The 22,111-nt window shown below is 47.9% G+C and overlaps 1 protein-coding gene across 1 annotated transcript in view; it reads left to right on the top strand.

Annotated features, from left to right (window-relative positions):
• The window catches only part of ADGRA2 (adhesion G protein-coupled receptor A2), a 131,963-nt gene that overhangs the window by 95,778 nt on the left and 14,074 nt on the right, over positions 1-22,111 (top strand). Inside the window, exons 3-9 of the mRNA XM_015413994.1 lie at positions 7,428-7,499; positions 8,718-8,789; positions 10,420-10,491; positions 12,817-12,980; positions 15,529-15,742; positions 16,018-16,182; positions 21,220-21,415. Of these exons, the coding sequence (XP_015269480.1) occupies positions 7,428-7,499; positions 8,718-8,789; positions 10,420-10,491; positions 12,817-12,980; positions 15,529-15,742; positions 16,018-16,182; positions 21,220-21,415 (955 nt within the window). The remainder of the gene's footprint in view (positions 1-7,427; positions 7,500-8,717; positions 8,790-10,419; positions 10,492-12,816; positions 12,981-15,528; positions 15,743-16,017; positions 16,183-21,219; positions 21,416-22,111) is intronic.

Genomic DNA, 22,111 nt, shown 5'->3' with positions numbered 1-22,111 from the left:
AGTGGGGACCCACAAGAAACTTGCGGGATTGGCTATTCCATTCCCCCCACTTTGCTTCCTCCTCTCTCCCCAAATTTTGAGCATTGGCAGCTCAGATAAGTAATCTACACATGCATAAATATAACATTACTCTATTTAGTGGGTTTAAACCCCCTAATGTAATTTTGGAACTTTTAGGATTTTTCTGCAAACCCCAAGTTTGGGGAAAACTCCTTTCTCTCAGCATGGGCTCAATCTATGGATTTAGATATCCGCAGATCTGGCCACACTGGAGAAATATATATATAGTTTTATTGCTGCAGGCTTAGAATCACAGAATCATAGAGTTGGAAGGGACCTCCAGGGTCATCTAGTCCAACCCCTTGCACAATGCAGGAAATTCACAAATACCTCCCCTCCACACCCTCAGTGACCCCTGTTCCATGCCCAGAAGATGACAAAAAATCTCCAGGATCCCTGGCCAAACTGGCCTGGAGAAAAATTGCTTCCTGACCCCAAAGTGGCAATCAGCAGTTCCCTGGGTGTGTAAGAAAGAGCTATGAGGACTAAGCACTGAGGCAACCCTTCCTGCGTTCCCTCTCATTATCTGCCTAAATTCACAGAATCAGCATTGCTGTCAGATGGCTTGAGTCATTTTACTGTAGACAAGTGTCATTTTAGTTACAGAATTCAGTACCTCTAGGGGCCTAGCAGTTGTCTCGCACCTATCAGTGCCTGGCCCTGACTCAGACCAAGGTCTTCTTCTGTCCTTCCTTTTGTCCATGACTGATATGGAGGAACAGAAGTGCAGGCAGCAAAGGGTTATCTGCCCCCTACACCACACCCTCCTTAAGTTGACATCTTCCTGTTTCCTTAGAGACTCTTCCTCTGCCTTCTGTAGTGGGTGATTAATGTTCTTAAAGTCTTGTTCCTCTATGGCAGCAAGCCAGCAATGGCTGAGAAGGCGTCCCATGTCTAGCCCTGAGGAAAAAAACATCTCTTTGCTCTCCAAGGTCAGTTTGGACAACAGATAAAGTCTGTGTACCCTTTGACTGTCCCCATTTACCAGGGACAGCCTGTTCCCTCATCTCTCTCCCTGGGGAGCCAGTGTCCCTGTTTTGCCTTTTGGAGATGCCAGTTAAACGTTTTGTTGGTCCAGTGGAATTCCTTGGGTTTCAGCTCCCCTCCCCTGATCTCTAGATCTGAGGGTGGATATGTCTTGAGTCCAGTGCAAATGGACACAAAACGCCCGCACACTGCTTCCTTTCTGTTTCCTCCCCCATCCCCATAGCTGCCAGATCCAGATAGTAAACATTGTTGAATGCATTTGAATTGCTCTGAAAAGTCTATTAAACATTCTGAAGATTGGGAGGGGGGGACTGCTGCAGTCAAGAGCCTCTAGGAAGCAAGTGTGGGAATCAAACTATATATTCTTAATATCCAGTCATTGATCTCCCAACATTTTCTTTAACAATAAAATGCAGCAGAGTGCGGTGTGTGTGTTGGGGCAGAGGTTAGAAATCTCACCTTCCCAATCTGCTGTTAACTGCAGGGCCAAGGAAAGACAAGGACAATATGAGTTCTTTCTCAGTTTGGAAGGGGGCAGTTTCTATTGGAAAATGGTGTTAAGTCTGAAGAGGGTTTTTTTTTAATACTCTCCAGTGCCCTGGCTGTGATCCAACTTCCCACCCCACAGCTGCTATTTTAACATTAAACAAAATGGTAAGCAATCGCTGCTTTTACATGGTATAGCGGTTGGACTAGGACCAGAGAAACCTGGCTTTCTCTCTCTCTCTCTCTCACACACACACACAGAGTCTAACCTACCTCACAGGGTTGTTGTGAGGATAAAATGAGGTAAAGAAGAACCATGTATGTTCCCCTGAATTCTAATTGATGAAAAGCTGGAGATGTGTGAGATTGCTCAGATCTGTTCTCCAGAATTTTATTCTTATGAGCAGTTTAAATAAAGCGGCTTGAAGACTGATTCGCCATGTCGTCATCTGGCCACAATCCTTCACCAGGATCTGCCTCAATTCCCTGAAGCAACTTAACGGAAGCAGAGAAGAGGGCTCTGATTTGGGGGAATGTGAGGACTTGGTATTTGACACGTTAGTAGGAGAAGTTGAATGCCGGGTTCAATGTATTTGTTTGTAGCTGAGGCCAGCGTTGTGAGCCAAACTGGGTCGCCATTTATGGGGAGAAAGGTGTGATAAGAATGTTTTCTTTAAAAGGTGTTCTCCTTTAAAAGGAAACTACAGATCAAACCTGAAAACTGCCAAAGGCTTATTAAGAGTCAAATTGCGTGGAACTGCCAGAGGTTCTGTGCTTAGAGCTCCCCGAAGTCCCCCCCCCCCATTGTACAGGCAGCTAAGCTAGGTTCAGATCAGAAGAACCAGTTTTTTGTTTTTGTTTTTTTAAAGATTACTTCATTAATACCACACCACTCTCCCCATTGGGGACCCAAAGCAGAGAGCCAGTTTGGTGTGGTGGTTAAGTGAGTGGACTCTAATCTCGGAGAACCAGGTTTGATTCCGCACTTCTCCACTTGCACCTGCTGGATGACCTTGGGCAAGCCATAGTTCTGTCAGAGGTGTTCTTGAAAAAGAGCAGTTCTCAAAAGAGCTCTCTCAGCCCCACCTACCTCACAGGGTGTCTGTTGCAGGGAGGGGAAAGGAAAGGAGATTGTAAGCTGCTCTGAGATGCCTTCAAGTAGTGAAGGAGTCCTCTTCTTCTTCTTACATTATTGCCTCTGCTTCATTTTGCCCTCACAACAATCCTGTGAGGTAGCTTAGGCAGAGGGTGTGTCTGCCACTTGCCCAAGGTCAGCCAGCAAATTCCCATGATCAGAGTGGGGATTTGAACCTGGGTCACCATAATATTTGTCTGGCATTGTCAACCCACTACACAATACCAGGTCTCTGTGTGTGCGTTTAACCCTTCCTATCTTGCAATCTGAAGCAAGTGACTGACCTGGGGTCTGGGAGATCTGGGTTCGAATCCCTCTGTGCCCCTGTCCCAGTCTCTCATTGTGAGGATGTAGTGGGAAATTGTGAGTTATGTGTGCTGCCTTGTCAGATTTGCCTCATTGGGGGAGATGTGAAGGCTCCACATATGCAGCCTTGTTTGTATGTTCATTTATTTATGGCACTTTAACCCACCCTTCCTCCAAGCAGTTTGGAGCAGTATGTTCTCTCCTCCTCCATTTATCACAGTGAAAATCGTATGAGGTGGGTGGGCTGAGGGAGGCACAGGTTAGCTGCCCCAGATTCAGTGTTACTGGGAAGTGTTTCTTCCGCTTCACAGATTTGTAGTACATTTGAGCACCTATGAGGATTTCACCACCTTGTCTCCAGCCTTTATCAAACGTGCTTTGCTTCAATGTTTTGGGAAAGATTACAGTAAAGCTGGGAAGGCTGGTGTGTGGGTGGCAATCTCAAGATCTTCCCACCCACATGGCAGCCATTTCCTCCCCCTGTCACTGGTGGCTTTTTCAAATCAGCGGTGCCAGGGGGTGTCTAACTCACTGGAAATGTGTTATTTAAAGTTTTAAAAAAACTTTAATTGTGTTTGTCTGTGTCCTTTATAAAGTTTATATCTCTGCTCCCTGGCATTACCTTTTATATGACACACATGGCCCGGCCCAACAAGGTCTCGTTTATGTCAGTTCCGGCCCTCATAACAAAGGAGGTCGACATCCCTGTGTGACAGCACACTGACTCTAGAGCCACTCTGTGGAGCTGTTTCGAGTTACGGAAACTGTGCAAGAGGATCAGCACCCGTTCCCATGCCTTCCCAGTCCCTGTCCAAAGCAGAGAGCCAAGCGGTTCCTGTTTACCGAGGAGTTCCAATCATGAACTTCCAACATCTTGTCTGCCTTAACTGTGGGGCAGCTGCCTTGCACTGAGTTGAGTCAGTGGCCTGCCATGTGTCGTAAGTCAGTTCTGACCGGCAACAGCCCTCTGGATTATGCAGAAGGGGTCTTTCCCTAGCACGGGCACCGCATGTGCTCACCCTCAAGAAGAGGGTGGTGTATTTTTTTTAATGCTTGCCAATCCTGGTTTCTCATTCCAGCTGTCTTTTTGGGACTGTGAGAATAGTGCCTCCCGTTCCTCTTGTTCTTCTGAACTTTAAAAGGATGATTTAGGGTAGCAGCTGCCTTTGGTGGGGTCTGCATCTCTCCTTTCTCAAGTCTGTAGAGATGTGTGGGGGGGGGGAGGCAGAGGGAACAGCAAGAGGGTTGTGTGTCTCCCAGAGTCCAGATTCTTATCTTACTGCTAGCAAATTTCTGCAGTTAGCAACACCCGTGGAGAAGCTGGAGTGTAGGGGGGGGGGAAGGCCTTGGTCAGCACAGAACCCATGAGGAAAAGGCTTCCAATTGAGTACATCTCGCTGCATGGAATGTACCATATTCTTGGCATCGCTTGTATGAACATAGTAAGTGCCAGGCTACAATGAGTGAACTTGTGCTTTATCCAATTTTTTTTTCCCGTAAAGAAGAATCAACTTTTGACAATAACCATGACACAAGTTCACCCTTTGTGAGAGCATTCCCAGCTCATTCTCATTGGGGGGGGGGGAAAACTTGAAAAATCATAAAAGGGTCCACATGCTGTCTTAGACAGTTCTGTTATGGCACGAATTTCTTAAGGGGAAATACTGCAAACATAGGAATTGTTGCTGACATCCATGATTGTGCCATATGATTGTTTAAACACATACTCATATCAGCTGAATTTGTATAATCTTGCACAGAGCTTTAAGCAAAACAGAAGACAAACAACCCACCAGAAGCCAATGGAGGGGGGCGTCAGGGGGTAACAAGGAGGACAAACCAACATTTGTGTGTGCATTTAAAGAAGGAACATTTGGGGGTATCTTTAATTGCATTGTCCGTTACGAAAGACTGGGAGGGGGGGATGATAAAACGTACGGTACCATGTTATCTTGGAAAAATGCTATTCCAGTATGATACTAATTCATTTTTGCAATTTGACAAAATGATCCCTTCTACGTATCTTCTTTTATTCTCTTGTAATACGCCAGTTGAAACACCATGATTTTTTAAAATACTGGTGCACTTGATTATTTGCATTGAAAACCGCTAGTCGTTTTTGCTGATGTCAGTGAACAAGAGCTCCTGTTTTGATGTTCACTTGTACTCACTCTCTCCACCCTGAACTTGACCTTTGTTTGACTCGCTTTTTTCCCATCCTTTTCAAGCATTTTTCCTTCAAAGTTTCAAATCTGTCAGTGGCCACGAGGCCTAGAAAACAGCTCTTAAAGGAACCAACCCTGAAAGCTTGGATTCCCCCAGATTGTAATGACCATGTGGGCGACACATGGGTGTGAGACAAGAGGGTAGCTTGGTTACTACCGCCCTCAAACTGTCTGGCCAGACCTCTAAAACACATGGGTGGTCTATTGTGTGTGTATGTGTTGTTCTTCCTTATTACGTTGCATAAACTGAGGGTGGGAAAGAGAATCACCAGTTACTGGGGAGGAGTCCATCTGAGGGTTCTTAATGAATGACAGAATAACCAATCTCCTGAAGCTACAAACGCTCTTTGATGTGAGGTTAACGGGAATTAAGGCCCTTGGGTTAAGGGGAGCTGATGTCAAACGCCTGCCTGTCTTGGGTAGAAATTGGCCACTGTTGCCTCCTCTTTATAATGTAGGTAATGATGCATTATGCACCACTCTGACAGCAGAACTACACTTTACAATGGTGGCAGAAAGTGCCATCGAGTCTCTGCCAATGTTCCCTCTAAGCTGTGGGGTCTGGTGAGCAAAAATTCTACTTTGTGAGCTACTGGCATTAAAGTTGTGAGCAAGAGATTTCGCTGCTGGATAAACTAGTTTGGTCTGGAGCCCTCCTTCCTGAGCCAAGACAAAAATGTGTGAGCCGGAGGCTCAAAAACTGTGAGCTAGCTCACACTAACTCAGCTTAGAGGGAACACTGGTCTCTGCCAACTTACAGCAGCCCCCAAGGATTTTCAAGGCAAGTGAGAAGCCGAAGTGGTTTGCCGTGGCCTACTTCTGCTACTAACCAATTGTCCCCCTGTACTCCAGAAACGCTGGCTCTTTTGCTCAGTGATAAGGACCCCAAGATCACTCTAGCAATTGCAAGATTTATCTCAGTCCTTTTAGCCCTTGCATCTAAAAAAAAAGAAGTGTTTCCTGCTGCTCAAGATTCATGAATCGATGAGCTTCTAAGGGTACAGAAGGGAAGGAAAGGAAGCTAGCCTTCTTCAGAGCCTTCTTTGGCAGTCTCCCATCCAGCTACTAACCTGGGCTGACCCTCCTTAGCTTCTGAGATCTGATGAGATTTAGCCTCGGCCATCCAGGTCAGTGCATACTCTACAACAGACCTGGCCAAATTGCTGCTGGAAAATTAGTAGTCCCTTGTTGAATTCCTCCCTCTACAACCTGTGGCAAAATGTTTGCATAGTCTGATGTCATCAGGTTGTACATTGGATATGAGGAGCCATGAGCTAACTATGAGGTTTCAGGATGTGGTTATGGTGCAGAGTGGGGTGCTCGGCATAATGCGAACATACGGAGTTTATTGCCACAAGATACGACAATGGTAATTGGTTCAGACGCCTTTGGAAGGGGGTAAGAAACACTTAAGATAGATTTTCCAACGGCCATTGGCCATAATGGTTAAATTGAACCTCCATGTTCAGATATACTATGAACAGCAGCAGAGGAGCAAACCGCTGGAAGAGGCTGCTGCCAGTACCCGGCTTGTGGGCTCCCCAAAGCATCTGGCTGGCCACTGTTGGAAACGACGTGCTGAGCTGGAAGGACTTTGCACAGAACTCTTCCTCCAGGAATTCAAAAATGAAAACAGGTGTCGCTTCCAGGGCAGGAAGTCGTTTGCCTGGACATCTCTATTCATGGCCTCCATTTGAGACCAGCTTCCAAGTTAGCCTCTCGGCTTCCCTTTAGCAAGAAAAGTTCTCCATTGGGATAAATACACAAAAGCTCATATGATGGTGATAATAAGGAGGTTCCACTGTGCCTTTAGCCAGAAAACGACGTATCTACAGTATCTGTGGATAAATGCAGAAGGCAGTGCCCTGACCTGGACGGCCCAGGCTAGCCTGATCTCGTGAGATCCTGGAAGCTGAGCAGGGTCGGCCCCGGTTAGGACGTGGATGGGAGAGCCCCAAGGGTGTCCAGGGTCACCACGCAGGGGCAGGCGATGGCAAACCACCTCTGGAGAACTCTTGCCCTGAGAACCTCCTGAGGAGTCACCGGAAGTCAGCTGTGACTTGAGTCAGTGCTGCTGCTGCTTTGAGACTGCATGGCTAGAGTCATTCCAAGAAGGGACTTTTGCCCTTGCCTCAGCATAAAGAGAGGCTGGACTTCTTGTTGGGAAAAATACCGTCCTCGTGTCATCACGGGACTAATTCCTTGTGTGTTCTCTTCTCCGTTCTCAGAGACCTCAAGAACAACTTGATCAGCACTATCCAGCCTGGAGCTTTCCTTGGCCTCTCAAACCTGAAGCGTTTGTAAGTACCACCCATCCTGTTCCCCACCACCACCACTCTGAACCAGCCAAACCCATTTCCTCCTCTCCCTTCCTAACCCCATTCCAGCCCTCAGATTTGCCCATTGTTTGGTCACCTTTATGAACCCCATCTCTCTCTTCTCTCAGCGCTGTATCACGTGGGTCCTAGTTCATTAATGCCTGTTGTGTGTTGTTCATAAGGTATACCCTCCCCCCCTGTGTGTTGTTCATAAGGTATACCCCCCCCCCCGATGGCATGTGGGTTTCATGTTAATTTTTCACCACTGTATATTGTCCGGGCCAGTGTTGCCTAAAAGGAAATGTACATGAGGAAATGCGCTTTTAAAAAAATTCTTTCTTTCAAGGATTTATCTCCTACCTTATGTCTTCAAGGTACCTTGGAAATATTTTGACAAAGTCGTTTTCAGTCACAGCAGTGACGGGTTTTCTGATGGAGATCTTTCACTCCATTCCCTTACCTGGTATCTGTATCAAAGGGCCACACCAGAGGGCTGGTTCCATTTGGTGTTCCTCTCTAGCAATGCCCATCGGTGCTGCCTTAGTTTTTTTCCACAGAGAGGGGGTTTCATGAGGCTGTCCTTCTCCCTTGCTGATACCATTGGCCATTCTCGCTGTCTTGACTTTGGCGACAAGGCAAAGTGCAAGCCCTTCCTAGTCATTTTGTTGTGAGCCGCCCTGAGCCTGCTGCAGCAGGGAGGGTGGGATAGGAGCCAAATAAATAAATAAATGCATTTCCCACATAGGCTATTTGCCCTGGGTTCAATGCTTTTGGGAAGTGCCTCCCCTCCTTCCCCTCAGCATTGTGGGGCTCTGTGCCTTTTGGGTTTCCTCTAGCTTTTCTCCGCTCCTCCTCAAACCTGCTTTGCTGTGAAATTTTGGGAAAGATCACAGCAAAGCCTGGATGGCTGCCATCTAGGTAGGAAAGTTTGGGTTTTCCCAGTCCTGTCGATGTGGCGGCATCCACTGCTTTGTTTATAATTTTATGTTCAAAGACCTGCTCAGGTTGGTTCGAAATACAGAACAGTATCCAAGGGGGGCTGCATTTTTGGTTCTGGCATCTGCCCAGGGGTGACCTCTTTTTCAGCATTCTGCCCCATGCAGTTGTCCCTGGGGCTTGCCATTTCCTCTTGGCAGACTTAGTGTAGATGGTGTCTGTGACTTCTCACAGTCCTCACGTGGTTCCTCTGTTTATTCCCAGAGACCTGTCCAACAACCGCATTGGCTGTCTCAGCACCGGCATCTTCCAGGGACTGACCAACCTCATCCGCTTGTGAGTATTTGGGTAGGGACAATAGCACATGGGCAGAAGTGGCTGCAACTTTCCTCTCCATGCCTCCTGCACCCATCCTTAAACCAGCCTGTGGAGTTGCGATGGACTCCGTTTGTGAAATCATGTTAGTTACGTGGCAGCAGGTCAGTTTTGCTGTAGAGCTAATAGCAGCTCCCCAAGTGGTTTAAGGAGGAGAAAACAGCATAGAAAAGAAGGCTGCAGCCTCTTCTGCCCGTGCACCTCTGTATAAATAGCCTAAATAAATAAAATACAGAGTCATGGAGATGGAGGGCAGGGGCACACACAGCCCTGCTCTCGGTGATGGATAATCTGACCAGCCGTGACCAAGTGACGTGACCAAGTGAAGTTCCTCATCAGAGGCTCCTAAGTAAGCTAAAAAAAAATGGGATAAAAGGACAAGTCCTTTTATGGATCAAAAACTGGCTAATTAATAGAAAACAGAGAGTGAGTATAAATGGGCAATTTTCTCAGTGGAGGGTGGTAAGCAGTGGGGTACCGCAGGGATCAGTACTTGGTCCACTGTTTTTTAACTTGTTCATTAATGATTTGAAGATGGGAGTAAGCAGTGAAGTGGCTAAATTTGCGGATGATACGAAGTTGTTCAGGGTGGTGAAAACCAGTGAGGATTGTGAGGCACTCCAAAGGGATCTGTCAAAGATGGGCAAGTGGGCATCAACATGGCAAATGGGGTTCAATGTGGCCAACCGCAAGGTGATGCACATTGGAGCCAAAAATCCTAAATATAAATACACATTGATGGGGTCTGAACAGGCAGAGACTGACCCAGAGAGAGATCTTGGAGTTGTAGTAGATAACTCACTAAAAATGTCGAGACAGTGTGTGACTGCAATAAAGAAGGCCAATGCTATGCTGGGGATTATTAGGAAGGGTATTGTAAACAGATCAGCCAATATCATAATGCCCCTATATAAATCAATGGTGCGACCTCATTTGGAATACTGTGTGCAATTCTGGTCACCACACCTTAAAAAGGATATTATAGCTTTGGAAAAAGTGCAGAAAAGGGCAACTCGAATGATAAAAAGGTTGGAACACTTTCCCTATGAGGAAAGGTTAAATCGCTTAGGGCTCTTTAGCTTGGAGAAACGACGACTGAGGGGAGACATGATTGAGGTTTATAAGATTATGCATAGGATAGAGAAAGAGGTACTTTTCTCCCTTTCTCACAATACAAGAACTCGTGGGCACTCAATGAAATTGCTGAGTGGTCGGGTTAGAATGGATAAAAGGAAGTACTTCTTTACCCAAAGAGTGATTAACACTTGGAATTCACTGCCACAGGAAGTGGTGACGGCTACAAGCATGGACGGCTTCAAAAGGGAATTAGATAAGCATATGGAGCAGAGGTCCATCAGTGGCTATTAGCCACAAGGTATAGATAGGGGCTCTGGGGCAAGTGATGCTCTGTCTTCTTGGTGCTAGGGGGGGGTCAACAGTGGGAGGGCTTCTAATGTCCTGGCCTCACTGGTGGACCTCCAGATGGCACTGGTATTTCTGGCCACTGTGTGATACAGAGTGTTGGACTGGATGGGCCTTTAGCCTGATCTAACATTGGCGTCTCTTATGTTCTTATGTTCTGCTTTGTCAGGAACGTGTCAGACAATATTTTCTCCAGCCTCCAGCCTGGGGTCTTTGACCAACTGCTGTCTCTGAAAGTCATGTGAGTATCCTCGCCCCCCACCCCCAATTGCAGATGAAAATGGGCATGCAGGGCAGAGGTCACAGAATTGGAATCTGGAAGAGGAGCAGTGCCGGGATTAGTCCACCGGTGGATACCACCTGATGCTAGAAGTTGGAGGGGGACATCCAATTTTCCACGCAAGGATTCCTCCTCCCAGCCCAAGTCTTTGAAGGTTCTAGGCTATGTTCTAAGCATGCACAGGGACCAGAACATCCTAGGAGCTGGGCATGATTCATGCACTGGTTCCAGTATGGTAAGCATGCCATGAATTGTGTTAACAGTTGTCTATACAAAAGGATGGGATATTTATTTAATATTTATTCATTTAGTACATTTTCCTCCCAGGATGACCACACTAGGACCACTTACAGACAGGACAGGAATTTCTACATACCCAGAGAAGACCCTTAGATTTCATAGACTCCTGGGGCGAGGGGTGGTGGTGTCCTGATTGTGCCTGGCACACAGTTCCTTGTGACATCCTGCTTGTCTTTAACCAAAAGAACCAGATACCCTTTAAATCAGGGCCAAACTAGATGTGATGGTGTCCCCGGGACCAGTCTGGGAATGCCACCACCATTCTAAAGCCACATGTGGGTGTTTTAAGAATGCCATTTGGGCTCAGTCCTGATTGGGCCTGCAAGGCAACAAGAACAGGCACCCCTTCAGGTGCTGAAATGGCCACCCTCTGGATCTAGTTTGGCTCTCAGATGGGAACAGGGCTTGAGCATCATTTCTCTGGCCCCTGTGCACACACAGTCCCACCACAAACCAGCAGATGACAGTCCTGTCTCATTGGGGCTCAAGGAGCACAGCCCTGGGCCTTAGGCACAAGGTCTGCCAGCCTCCTATGCCCCAGCTTTTCAGTGGGCATTTGAGAGGCTGTCTCTTTCTCATGGAGCAGAGGTACTCATTATGTGGCTCACGGAGAGTCATTTTCATAGTCACACACACACACGCAGGCCTTTATTGGCATTACAGCACAAATCCAGATAAAATACACTGGGATCTGTGATCAGAAGGAACATCTCCTCCTAGAGGCCTAGTAGAGAAATTTTGCTACAGATTCAATGATTTCGCTCTTATTTGAGGCTAAAAGTATAAAGGTCTTACGCTCCTCGGATCGACCCTCTAAAGGTAGCAGAAAAGGCTTTAAAAAGATCATCATAAAATTTACAGTGCAAAATAACATGATTGCTATCTTCAATCGCACTCATCCCCCATGGACACAACCTATCTGTATATGGAATTTTCTTAAATCGCCCATATAACACCATAGATGGGAGAACATTAAAACGGGCTAACATAAATGCCCTATGAAGATGAGGATCACGCAAACAAGATAGGTATTCAGGAAGGGAAGGGCCAGCATTTTCATAGTCACCATCAACCAAGAGAGCCACATTTACTTCCTTCCCTGGCATGAGGCCTGCACATCTGGGAGCCTCTTAGCTTCACTGTTCCTCTGGCATCTGTTTCAAGGTGGGAACCACCTGCCAACCACAAGCTTCACTGGGCAAGGGCCTGGCCCGCTGTTCTGAAACGGGGCAGGTGCCACATTGGGGAACAATATCAAGAGAGGCACAGGTGGCTCCCAAGCCCTTGAGTGAGTATCACTTCTCTGGAGTGTCGCCAGAAAGTCTTACTGCCTCACAGGCTCTTCCTTTATTTATGTGCCTCTCCCCTCCAAAGGTAGCAGAAAAGGCTTTAAAAAGATCATCGTAAAATTTACAGTGCGAAATAACATGATTGCTATCTTCAATCGCACTCATCCCCCATGGACAAAACCTATCTGTATATGGAATTTTCTTAAATCGCCCATATAGCACCATAGACGGGAGAACATTAAAACGGGCTGTTGTGGGGAGAGGAAGGGAAAGGAGATTGTAAGCTGCTCCAAGACTCCTTTGGGTAGTGAAGGGCGGGGTATAAAACCAACTCTTCTTCTTCACTGCCTTGAAATGACACTACTTTTGGTTTCAGCCAATCTGGTCACCTCAGGAGCCGCTGGGAAAGCTTCTGTGAGGATCCCAAGCTCTGCACACCGCAATACAATCTGATGAGTCATGGAAGAAAATGAAATGTCTGTTTTATTTTTGAAATGACGTTAATAGATCATTTTAGGGTAATATGCTTGCAGCCCTGCATTCAGCTCTGCTATAGTGTATCAGTTTCCTCTGCCCTGTGTTTTGGTCCTGCATTTGAATATTTCTCTGCATTGATTCTGCCTTGTTGTCTCCCGCAAACCCTTCCTCCCCATCGCCTTCAGCTGACCACAGTTTGTGGTTCTGTCCCTCCCTCCAGTGACTTTGCCACGGAATACCTGACATGCGACTGCAACATGCGCTGGGTCCTGCCCTGGTCCAAGAACCACTCTGTCCAGATATCAGACAAGACGCTGTGCATCTACCCCAGCACCTTGCATGGGAAGCCAGTGCGGAACATCCGGGAGAGCCAGATGCGCTGTGGTGAGGTTTCCAGCAGCTTGGGGAAACCTACAGCATGAGTGCTTGCTGGGGAATATGCAATCCTTGAATATCTGTCACGAGTCCTTTGGGAACTGGGAGGAGGAGCGCAACCGCTAAGGTGTGGTTTCAGTACAGGCCCAGCTGTGAGTGTTCCACAGTTAGAAGTGCAGTCATTAGTTGTACAATTTTAGTACCCTTTTTCTTGGCGGTTTTGCAAAAAGGCAAATTCCTAGCATGAAGATCACTTTGAAATGCATTATATGGAAACTCTTGGTTTTCTTCCTTTTAAAAAAGGCAGGTTCATAGTCCTTAAGACATTTAGAGAGCTTTGTGATATATTTAAATGTAAGAACATAAGAAGAGCCCTGCTGGATCAGACCAGTGGTCCATCTAGTCCAGTATCCTGTCTCAAACAGTGGTCAACCTGTTACTCTGGAGGGCCAACAACAGAGCATAGAGGCCAAGGCCTTCCCCCAGTTTTACCTCCTGGCACTCAAAGGTATTCAGAGGCTCACTGCTTCTGAATGTGGAGGTTCCCTTTAGTCACCAAGCCATTGATAGACCTCTCCTCCATGAATCTGTCAAATCCCCTTTAAAACCTGTCTATGCCTACATCCTCTGGCAGCAAATTCCACACTTTAATCACTCATTGAATAAAGAACTGTTTCTTTTTGTCTGTCCTGATGCCCATCAAGGAGCTGCGGTGGCTCAAGTGGTTAAGACGCTGAACTGCAGGCTGTGGAAGGTCAGTAGTTCAGCAGTTCAAGACCCGGGTGCCGCATGATGGAGTGAGCTCCTGTCTCTGGTTCCAGCTCCTGCCAACCTAGCAGTTCGAAAGCAAGAAATTGCAAGTAGATAAATAGGTACCACTCCAGTGGGAAGGTAACAGCGTTCCGTGCACCTTGGTGTTTAGTCATGCCGGTCACACGACCACGGAAGCGTCTTCGAACAGCGCTGGCTCTTCGGCTTTGAAACGGAGATGAGCACCGCAACCCTTTACCTTTACCTTTAATGGCCATCAGCTTCATTGGATGCCCTCAAGTTCTAGTATTTTGGGAGAGGGAGAAAAAATGTCTATTTATCAGCTCTCTCCACCCCATGCAAAAATTTTATAAGCCTCTATCACGTCCCCCCTTAGTCGCCTCTTTTCTAAACTGAAAAGTCCCAGACTCTTCAGCCTTTCCTCACAGGAAAAGTGCTCCAACCCCTTCAGCATCTTGGTTGCCATCTTCTTTACTTTTTCCAGCTCTGCACTGTTCTTTATGAGATAGGGTGACCAGAACTCTGCACTGTATTCCAAACGATGTCACACCGTAGATCTATACAGAGGCATTATAATAGTGCCCGTATTGTTTTCAGTCCCTTTCTTAATAATCCCCAGCACAGAGTTTTCCTTTTTCACTGCGGCATACGGGGCTGATATTTTCATTTAGCTACCCACTACGATTGGAAGGTCTCTTTCCTTCTCAGTCTCATCAAGTTCAGAAACGATCAGCATATTCCTGAGGTTGGAATTACTTGTTCCAATGTGGGTCACCTTACACTTGCCTACTTTGAATTTCATTTGCCATATTGCTGCCCACTCACACAGTATGTGGCAATCAGACTGGAGCTCTTCACAGTTGACCTTGGTTTTCACCATCTTGAATAGTTTTGTGTCGTCTGCAAACTTGGCTACTACACTGTTCACCCCTCAGTTCCAGATCATTTACAAACAAATCAGACCACTCCCCAATAGCAATGCTTGTGGGATCCCACTGTTTACTTCATTCAGAGAATTGTCCGTGTAGTCTTACTCTCTGGGTGATTTCCCACAAGCGCTGCTCCACGCTTACCCTTTTGCCCCAATGGTACGTGTCAATTTCACACAAGCTGCTGCGCGGCCACGTTTTGCCCTGCAGCTTCGTGTGATTTCCCCGCGTCTACTCAATCCTGTTTTTTTTAAAGATTGAGTAGACGCGGGGAAAATCGCGCGAAGCTGTGGGGCAAAATGTGGCCACGCAGCAGCTTGTGTGAAATTGACATGTACCATTGGGGCAAAAGGGAGGAGTGAGCATGGAGCAGCGCTTGTGGGAAATCACCCATTGTTTCCTGTTTAACCAATTTTTAATCCATAAAAGGATGCATCCACATACCCCATGACAGCTAAGCTTACTCAGGAGCCTTTGATGAGGTACCTTGTCAAAAGCCTAAAGCCCAAGCATATAATGCCTACCAGGTCCCTGTTATCTACATGTTTGTTCACTTTCTCACAGAGCTCTAAAAGGCTGGTGAGGCAGGACTTCCCTTTGCCAGAGTCTGTCGGGGATAGAATGTTACGTTGCCTGGGGGGACCCCCTTTGGGTAAAGGCAGCATCAAAATGTTTTAAGGAAGTAAAATAAAATGTTTGCAGAGTTCTTTAGTTGCATAATTCCATAAATATCCAAATCGAGGATACTGGTTTTGTTGTTTTGAAAATGAGCAAACCAATTGGGGCCGGGACAAGGTCACTACTTGGGGGTCTCCCGTCCTGCACAGCCTGAACAAGTCTTGCTGTCCTCCCTCCAGAAGGTGCCCCAGAGCTGCACACCCACCAGTTGATCCCTTCACTGCGGCAAGTTGTCTTCCAAGGTGACCGCCTCCCTTTCCAGTGTACAGCCACCTACCTGGACAACAGCACACACATCTTGTGGCATCACAACCGTGCCCTGGTCCAGGGGGATGAACGCAGCGGGATCATCCTGGAGGAGAGCCTGGTCCACGACTGCACCTTCATCACCAGGTATGAGACATGGGCTTCTCCGGTTTAAAGAGTCTGGCAACGAGACCCCACTCTTCTAGTTTTGGCCAGGGGCAACAAGTTACAGGGTATAGAGTCTATGTGATTGCTTCTCTCCTGTGCTCAGAGAAGGCACTGAAAGGCCTTTTTTATCAGGTAGTGAGAATATCGTTTCAGCCAGATGACTGCATGCTGCATTCTTGGTTCAAAATGGTTCTCCTGTCAAGCTGGTTACCGACTAGGTCTGTGCATCTTCTGAAAACACTGTCTGTCCCCAGCGAGCTCATCCTGTCCAACATCCATGTCTCGGCCAGTGGCGAATGGGAGTGCACCCTCTCCACCGCTCAGGGCAACGTTAGCAAGAAGGTGGAGATCGTTGTGCTGGAGACATCGGCATCCTACTGCCCAGCGGAGCGGGTCACCAACAACCGTGGAGACTTCAGGTAGGAGCCGGTGCAGCCGTGGACACGAACACTCAGGATTAGTGGTCCCTGTGATAGACTTCCAAGGAAAGGGCCAATATGCGATGAAGTGGGCTCCCTCCACTTGTCTTATGCATAATGGGTACAGCTTCTTCGATTTTTTTTTTAAGTCAGGTTTTTAGGTCTCAATGTTCTCCATGAGCATGGCTGATTTCTCAGATATGTCTCAGGAATTTGTCATGTGTCATATGGCGGAAATAGCTTCGGGCTAGCGTGACGCAGCTTAAGCTCTCTGGGAAAGATTGGGGAAAGAAGGGGAAGGGGGCGCTGCAGAATTAATAGGGGGCACCGCACCCCAGTGCCCCACTGCTGGCTACAGGCCTGCTCCACCCCAAAGGCAGAAGCATGCATGTGTGTCTGATCTGAATACTGTATCAAGGTGAGGCCGCCATGCTTCCCAGCTTCTGACTCCTTTTGTGCTCATACCAGCTGGCAAAGCGGGACATTTCATTTGATAAGAGGGAAGTATTTTCACTGAGCTTGCAGTGTCTTTTCCCACGTGTTTTCAGAACAATGAGGAATCGAAACTTTAAAAATTAAACAAACGGCTGCTGTTACACTGCAAATCCAGCTCAAAATTTGCCAGTGTTGTTCCTTAGAAGTTACCCTGTCATGTTCAGGAGCTGGAGAGAAGGAGGCAATGGGGGTGACAGAGCTTCTGGGGCAGCCTTTGGGCCCCACCGGGCAGTCGCGTGTGCTTCCTTCTCTCGTCGGCCCTCTGCTGCCATTCTGGTGGAATTGCAGGGGAGGCAGGCTCATCCCAGACTGGTGTGTTTCTCCGGCCGTGCAAGGAATGCAGGAGAGATGTGGCTTTTGCTGCGCCAGCGGCTGTCAGAGTGGGGCCGGGAACCCCTTGCAGCCCTCATCGGGGCACACAAAATCTCAGTACCAGGTTGGAAGTTGTGCATCTGCCGTTGGAGGGGGTGTGTGTTTCTTTCTCATTATAAAAGCACACATGCACCATTTTCGATCTAGAGGGAGCGACGTTGCCACAGCTGTTGTGGGGGGAGCCAGCTTCGGGCCCCTGGGTCCACCGCCCCTCTTATGGAAAAGAAGGGGTGGCTTCGTCTCTCTCTGGCAGCCCGGGCCTGGGAATGATTAAGCAGCCATTGAGAGGGAGGCGGCAGGAGAGGCCCGGCTCTGGCAGCGTAGACAGGCTCCAGAAGCAGAGGTGTTGGAATTTCTCTGGCAAGAGAAAAAAGGCTTATGGAGCCAGCCGTAACCTCGGCAGGGTCTTTATGGAATATAAATTACTGTGCAGTCAATGTGGCTTGAATTAACAGCGGGTTCGCCTTCTCCTCCACCCCACCCCCCCTTTCCGCCTCCACGCTCTGCATGAGCAGGATATGGCTTGCAGTTAGATGCAGGGGAAACAGCACCAAAGTCCCAGGGGAGGCTGGAGTGCTCCACCCACCGTGCGGTCAGACTGGGACCCCGGGAGGGTATCGAGGCCTGACCCACAGCAGGGCACAGGGGGAGCTGGCACGCTCAGCAAACAGTCCTCCCGTGCCAAAACCACACTGGATCCTGGAAGGGGAGAGAGATGCTCTAGATAGCCTCACTGTGCCACGTCCAAAAAGGGCCGTTTCTCTCCGCTCCGCTTTGCAATCTGATTGGAAGTTTTGTATTTTCCTGGGAAAGAGGTTTGATTTAGTGGGCAGATGGAAGATTGTTCTGAACGGAGGTGAGGGGGGGCACGCAGCGTTTCCTTCCTGGTTTTTTAAAAAAATATTTTTATTTTATTAATTTTCATAATCATAAACAACATCAATTTTACATTCAACATTACAAAAACATACATTAAACTGTCAACTTGTATCCATTTACAAACACTAACCCATAAAACAAAAGTGATTAATCTTCCTTCCCAGTTTGATATGGGTTCTTTGAGCATGGATACCAAGGTCTTTCTGGCAGACCTGCTTGCCAGAACCCACCCGGATATATGCCTCCGGAACCGCTTTGTTGAGAAACAAAGGCCCCTGGAAACTCTGGTAAGGATGGTGGGGTTGTCTTTGCAAGGGACAGCCCGTGGCAGGGAGGTCCGTGTGCCTGCATAGACATTGGGGGAAGGGGACCCATGTGACCTCCGTATGCATTCTTCCAATCCATCCAGCTGTTGCTGCCGGCACAGGGGGAGGGGGCGTAGGAAGACTCTCATGAGCCAGATGTTGAAGCAGCTGGGCCAGGCAGAGAGTTCCAGGGAGGCAAATAAATTACCCCATAAAACTCTTGGCGTCTGAAGTTTGTTCTCTGTTGCAAACCCTGTGGCACAGCATGAAAGCTTTCCTCCCCCATGGTGGAGCTGCTTCCTAGGCAGACATGGCCCCTGCCCCTTTCCCGGCTTTCCCAGCCCCCTTGTGCATTCCCCTGAGAGGGTCTCCATCCTAGACACGCAACTGTCTGCAAGGCCTTAATTTCCCTCTGTTCAGTATTACATCATCTCAGGCCAGCAAAGCTCTAATCCAAATGTGGAAGAAGACAATAATCTTTGCCATTTTTGAAGGAAAGACATTGGCTCAGTTTTGGCATAACAGCAAACCTATGGTCTAAACCCCAAACCATGGTTTGAACTTCTAAACAGACAGAACACCATGGCTGAGAGCAGGTTCCCTGCCTGCATTTTGTATCTGCTTAGTGGCCCATAGAGCTGATGCTCCACTTCTGATGTTAGGAGCCTTTGGAGGCAAGATGGTGCCAATTCAGACATCACAAACAGAGGGAAGAAAGAGGCTTCTGTTTAACAGAAATTAAGACAAAGTACTAGAAAGCCTCCATAGAATAGTTTAGGTTTTTAATACACTGCATTTCTAGATAACAATCCATTTTCAGCATCAAAAAGCAGAGCACACATATATCAATAAAACACACAACATGCATATCAATGATTATGAAAATATAATCCATGTGTAGTAATGTAGCTAGAGCCATTTTACAAGAAACCGGTCAGCATCTGTTTCTGTTGACAACACTGAGATGTGAAATCAGCTACCAATACACACCACTATGATCTGGGATGTTTCTTCACAGGAGGGATGGTTGTTGATTTCTGTTATGTCCACTGACCGGCACTAGGAGACAGCAACGTTCACCAGAGCTTGACTCTCAAGAGACAATAGGGACTAGGATCCTGAAACCTCATGCGGACCGGTTTCATGGCCAGGGTCCGGCATACCTGAGGGACCGCCTTTCCCCACACAGGCCCCAAAGAGCACTTTGGTCGGGGTCTCAACACCGCCTTACGACCCCGGGCCCTAAAGAGGCCAGGCTTGCTGCCACAAGGGCCAGGTCTTTCTCGGTGGCGGCTCCTATCTGGTGGAATGAGCTCCTGGAGGAGATCAGGGCCCTGCGGGACCTTTTACAGTTCCACAGGGCCTGTAAGACGGAGCTCTTCCGCCAGGCTTTCGAATAGGAGCCGCCGCCGCCACTACCACCACCAACAGGGACCTGCAAAGCAGCACCGCTGGACGAGGCTGATTGGCCATTGAACATCGGGGCCATAGCATCCTCCCTTTTTGACTCAAGGGTATGTGCAGTAGGGAGTGAGTGTGTCAGTCGCACTGGATCCTTCGGCGTTGCCCACTGTATTTAACTGTTTTAAAATGTTTTAACTGTATTTTATTGCACTGTGTGCTTTGATTATGGAATTATGGTGTTGTATTGCACCTGTATACTGTAAGCCGCCCTGAGCCCGCACGCGGGGAGGGCGGGGTATAAATGAAATTAAATAAATAAATAAATGCGGTCACCAATAGGGACTTTGGCGGGAAGTTTAAACCCACCAATGGGACCTGGGGGTGGTCCACAGGGACTGTATATAGTTGGCCATCTGGCCGGTATTCTCTGTTATGTTGTGTACGAGTAAACATGTGCTGACTATCACTCTGTTTCCTGATCATTCGATGCATCGAACCCACTACACAACAATGGCGACGAGAATGGTGAGCACAACCTGTGGTTTGCAAACCTGCAGCAAACTGTAGTTTGATACAGGTTTGCTTATCCTTCACCGTCACAAGCCATGGTTTGTCAATCCAGGCATCATACTGAACCACAGTTAGGCTTCTAGAATATCTGAACTGAGCCATTGTGTCAGGGAGGAAACACAGCAGTGTAGAAGCTTCAGGCTGCCACAATAGTACAGTTGAATGTTCCTTAATGTTCAGCCCCACAACTCCTGGCATTGGGAAAGTTTGCATGAAGGGAGAGCTGGAACCTAGATCCACCTTCTATTTGTTTGTTTGTTTGTTTATTTATTTATTTATTATTTAGATTTTTATCCCACCCTCCCCGTATGCCATTTGAGAGCCAGCATGCTTAGAGTGTCAGGCTAGGGCCTGGGAGACTCGGGTTGGAATCTCCACTCTGCCCTGGAAGCTTACTGGGTGAATTTGGGCCAGTGGCACACTCCACCTGTCCACCTCACAGGGTTGTTGTGAGGATAAAATGGAGGAGAGGAGAAAGTTGTAAGCCCAGGTCCCCACTGGGGAGAAAGGCAGGATATAAATGAAATAAATATATGTTTGTTTTTTACATTCAGATGTGAGTAACCTGAAAACTGTAAGGTCCCTGGAGGGCTTTACCAATCAGATGTGGCTGCCGGGCAACAGAAGCCAAGTTGTGCTAGAGGAAGGCAACTTCCCAGCCTCCCGTGTCTCACTGCAGCTTTCTGTGCCCCCTGAAATTGCACCCATGTGGGTCGGTGGACCCAAAGGAACAGTGTGGGGAGCATATTGGAAGTCTGCCAAAGTGGGGAATGCCATATATCCACCTCCCCAGATGGAAAAGCCTTTTCTCCAAAGCAGCTGTTGTGGCATTGTTGCTGTAGTATTTCAGAATGGGCAGCTGGTTCTTTACATTCTTTTTAAAAACCCAGAGGTACAAGATTGTCAAGGACAAAACAGGGCCCCAGACTAGCACAGTGGCTGACCACTGCCAACGGTGTCCATCCCAAGGCAGTTCCTGTTTTCAACTGGTTGCCCTTCTCCCTGCCAACAGATGGCCACGCACCTTGGCTGGCATCACTGCCTACCAGTCCTGCCTGCAGTACCCCTTCACCTCTGGGAACGGGGGGCCCGGCCTGGAGAAGCAAGCATGGCGACGCTGTGACCGCACAGGCCACTGGGAAGAAGGGGACTATTCCCACTGCCTGTACACCAACGATATCACCCGTGTTCTCTACACCTTTGTGCTGGTGAGTTGGGGAAAGGCTGGGGGGGAAGGCATCCCTTTCTGTTTGCCAATCGCAGTGTCCTTAGGATGCTCTGTCTCCTCCCTGGTGCACCTCCCTGAATGTGCAAGTGCTGTGGCTACGCTGATCAAGTGAATTGGCTTCTGAGAATATGCTTGCACATCTGAGTCCCAGCATCTGACATCTTAATGTGATCTGGTTGATCCATGATCAAAAGGAGTGGGGTGGGGTGGTGGTAAAGGTATTGGAACCCCGGCCACTCAGGTAGAAGGAGATAATCAAATGATAATCTGACACATTCGCACAGATCCCTATATGTTTTACCTTCTCATAGTGGTGGTGGGGGAACCACAGAGACCTGGGGAGTGGCATGGGGAGTTAAACCCACCTCCCCATGCATTTTGGCCCCAGTCCAAATACTCTCCTGCCCAAGCATCTTGTTTAAAGAAACCTATGGAAATTCCTAAGTGCACATCTTTTGGGTCATGTCTGAATTGGCCCCGGGCTTAGGCTTTTGCTAGCCTTCAGCCCCAGAACCTGATTTTCATGCCAGCTCAAGCACATGTGAAGTAGTAGCCAAGAAAGTGCTTTGGAGCATGTGCAGAATTCATTTTGGTCGTCCCCAACGGGAAGGTACTTTTATGTGCCTGGGATTAGGGGGGGGACCTCTTCTGTGAGCAAGCAGGTAGACTTCAGCCT

The sequence above is a fragment of the Gekko japonicus genome, unplaced genomic scaffold, assembly GCF_001447785.1.
Source record: "Gekko japonicus isolate JY-2015 unplaced genomic scaffold, Gekko_japonicus_V1.1 scaffold2341, whole genome shotgun sequence".
Lineage (NCBI taxonomy): Eukaryota > Metazoa > Chordata > Lepidosauria > Squamata > Gekkonidae > Gekko > Gekko japonicus.
The sequence above is the reverse complement of the archived record's forward strand: the minus strand, read 5'-3'. Positions and strand labels throughout refer to the sequence as shown.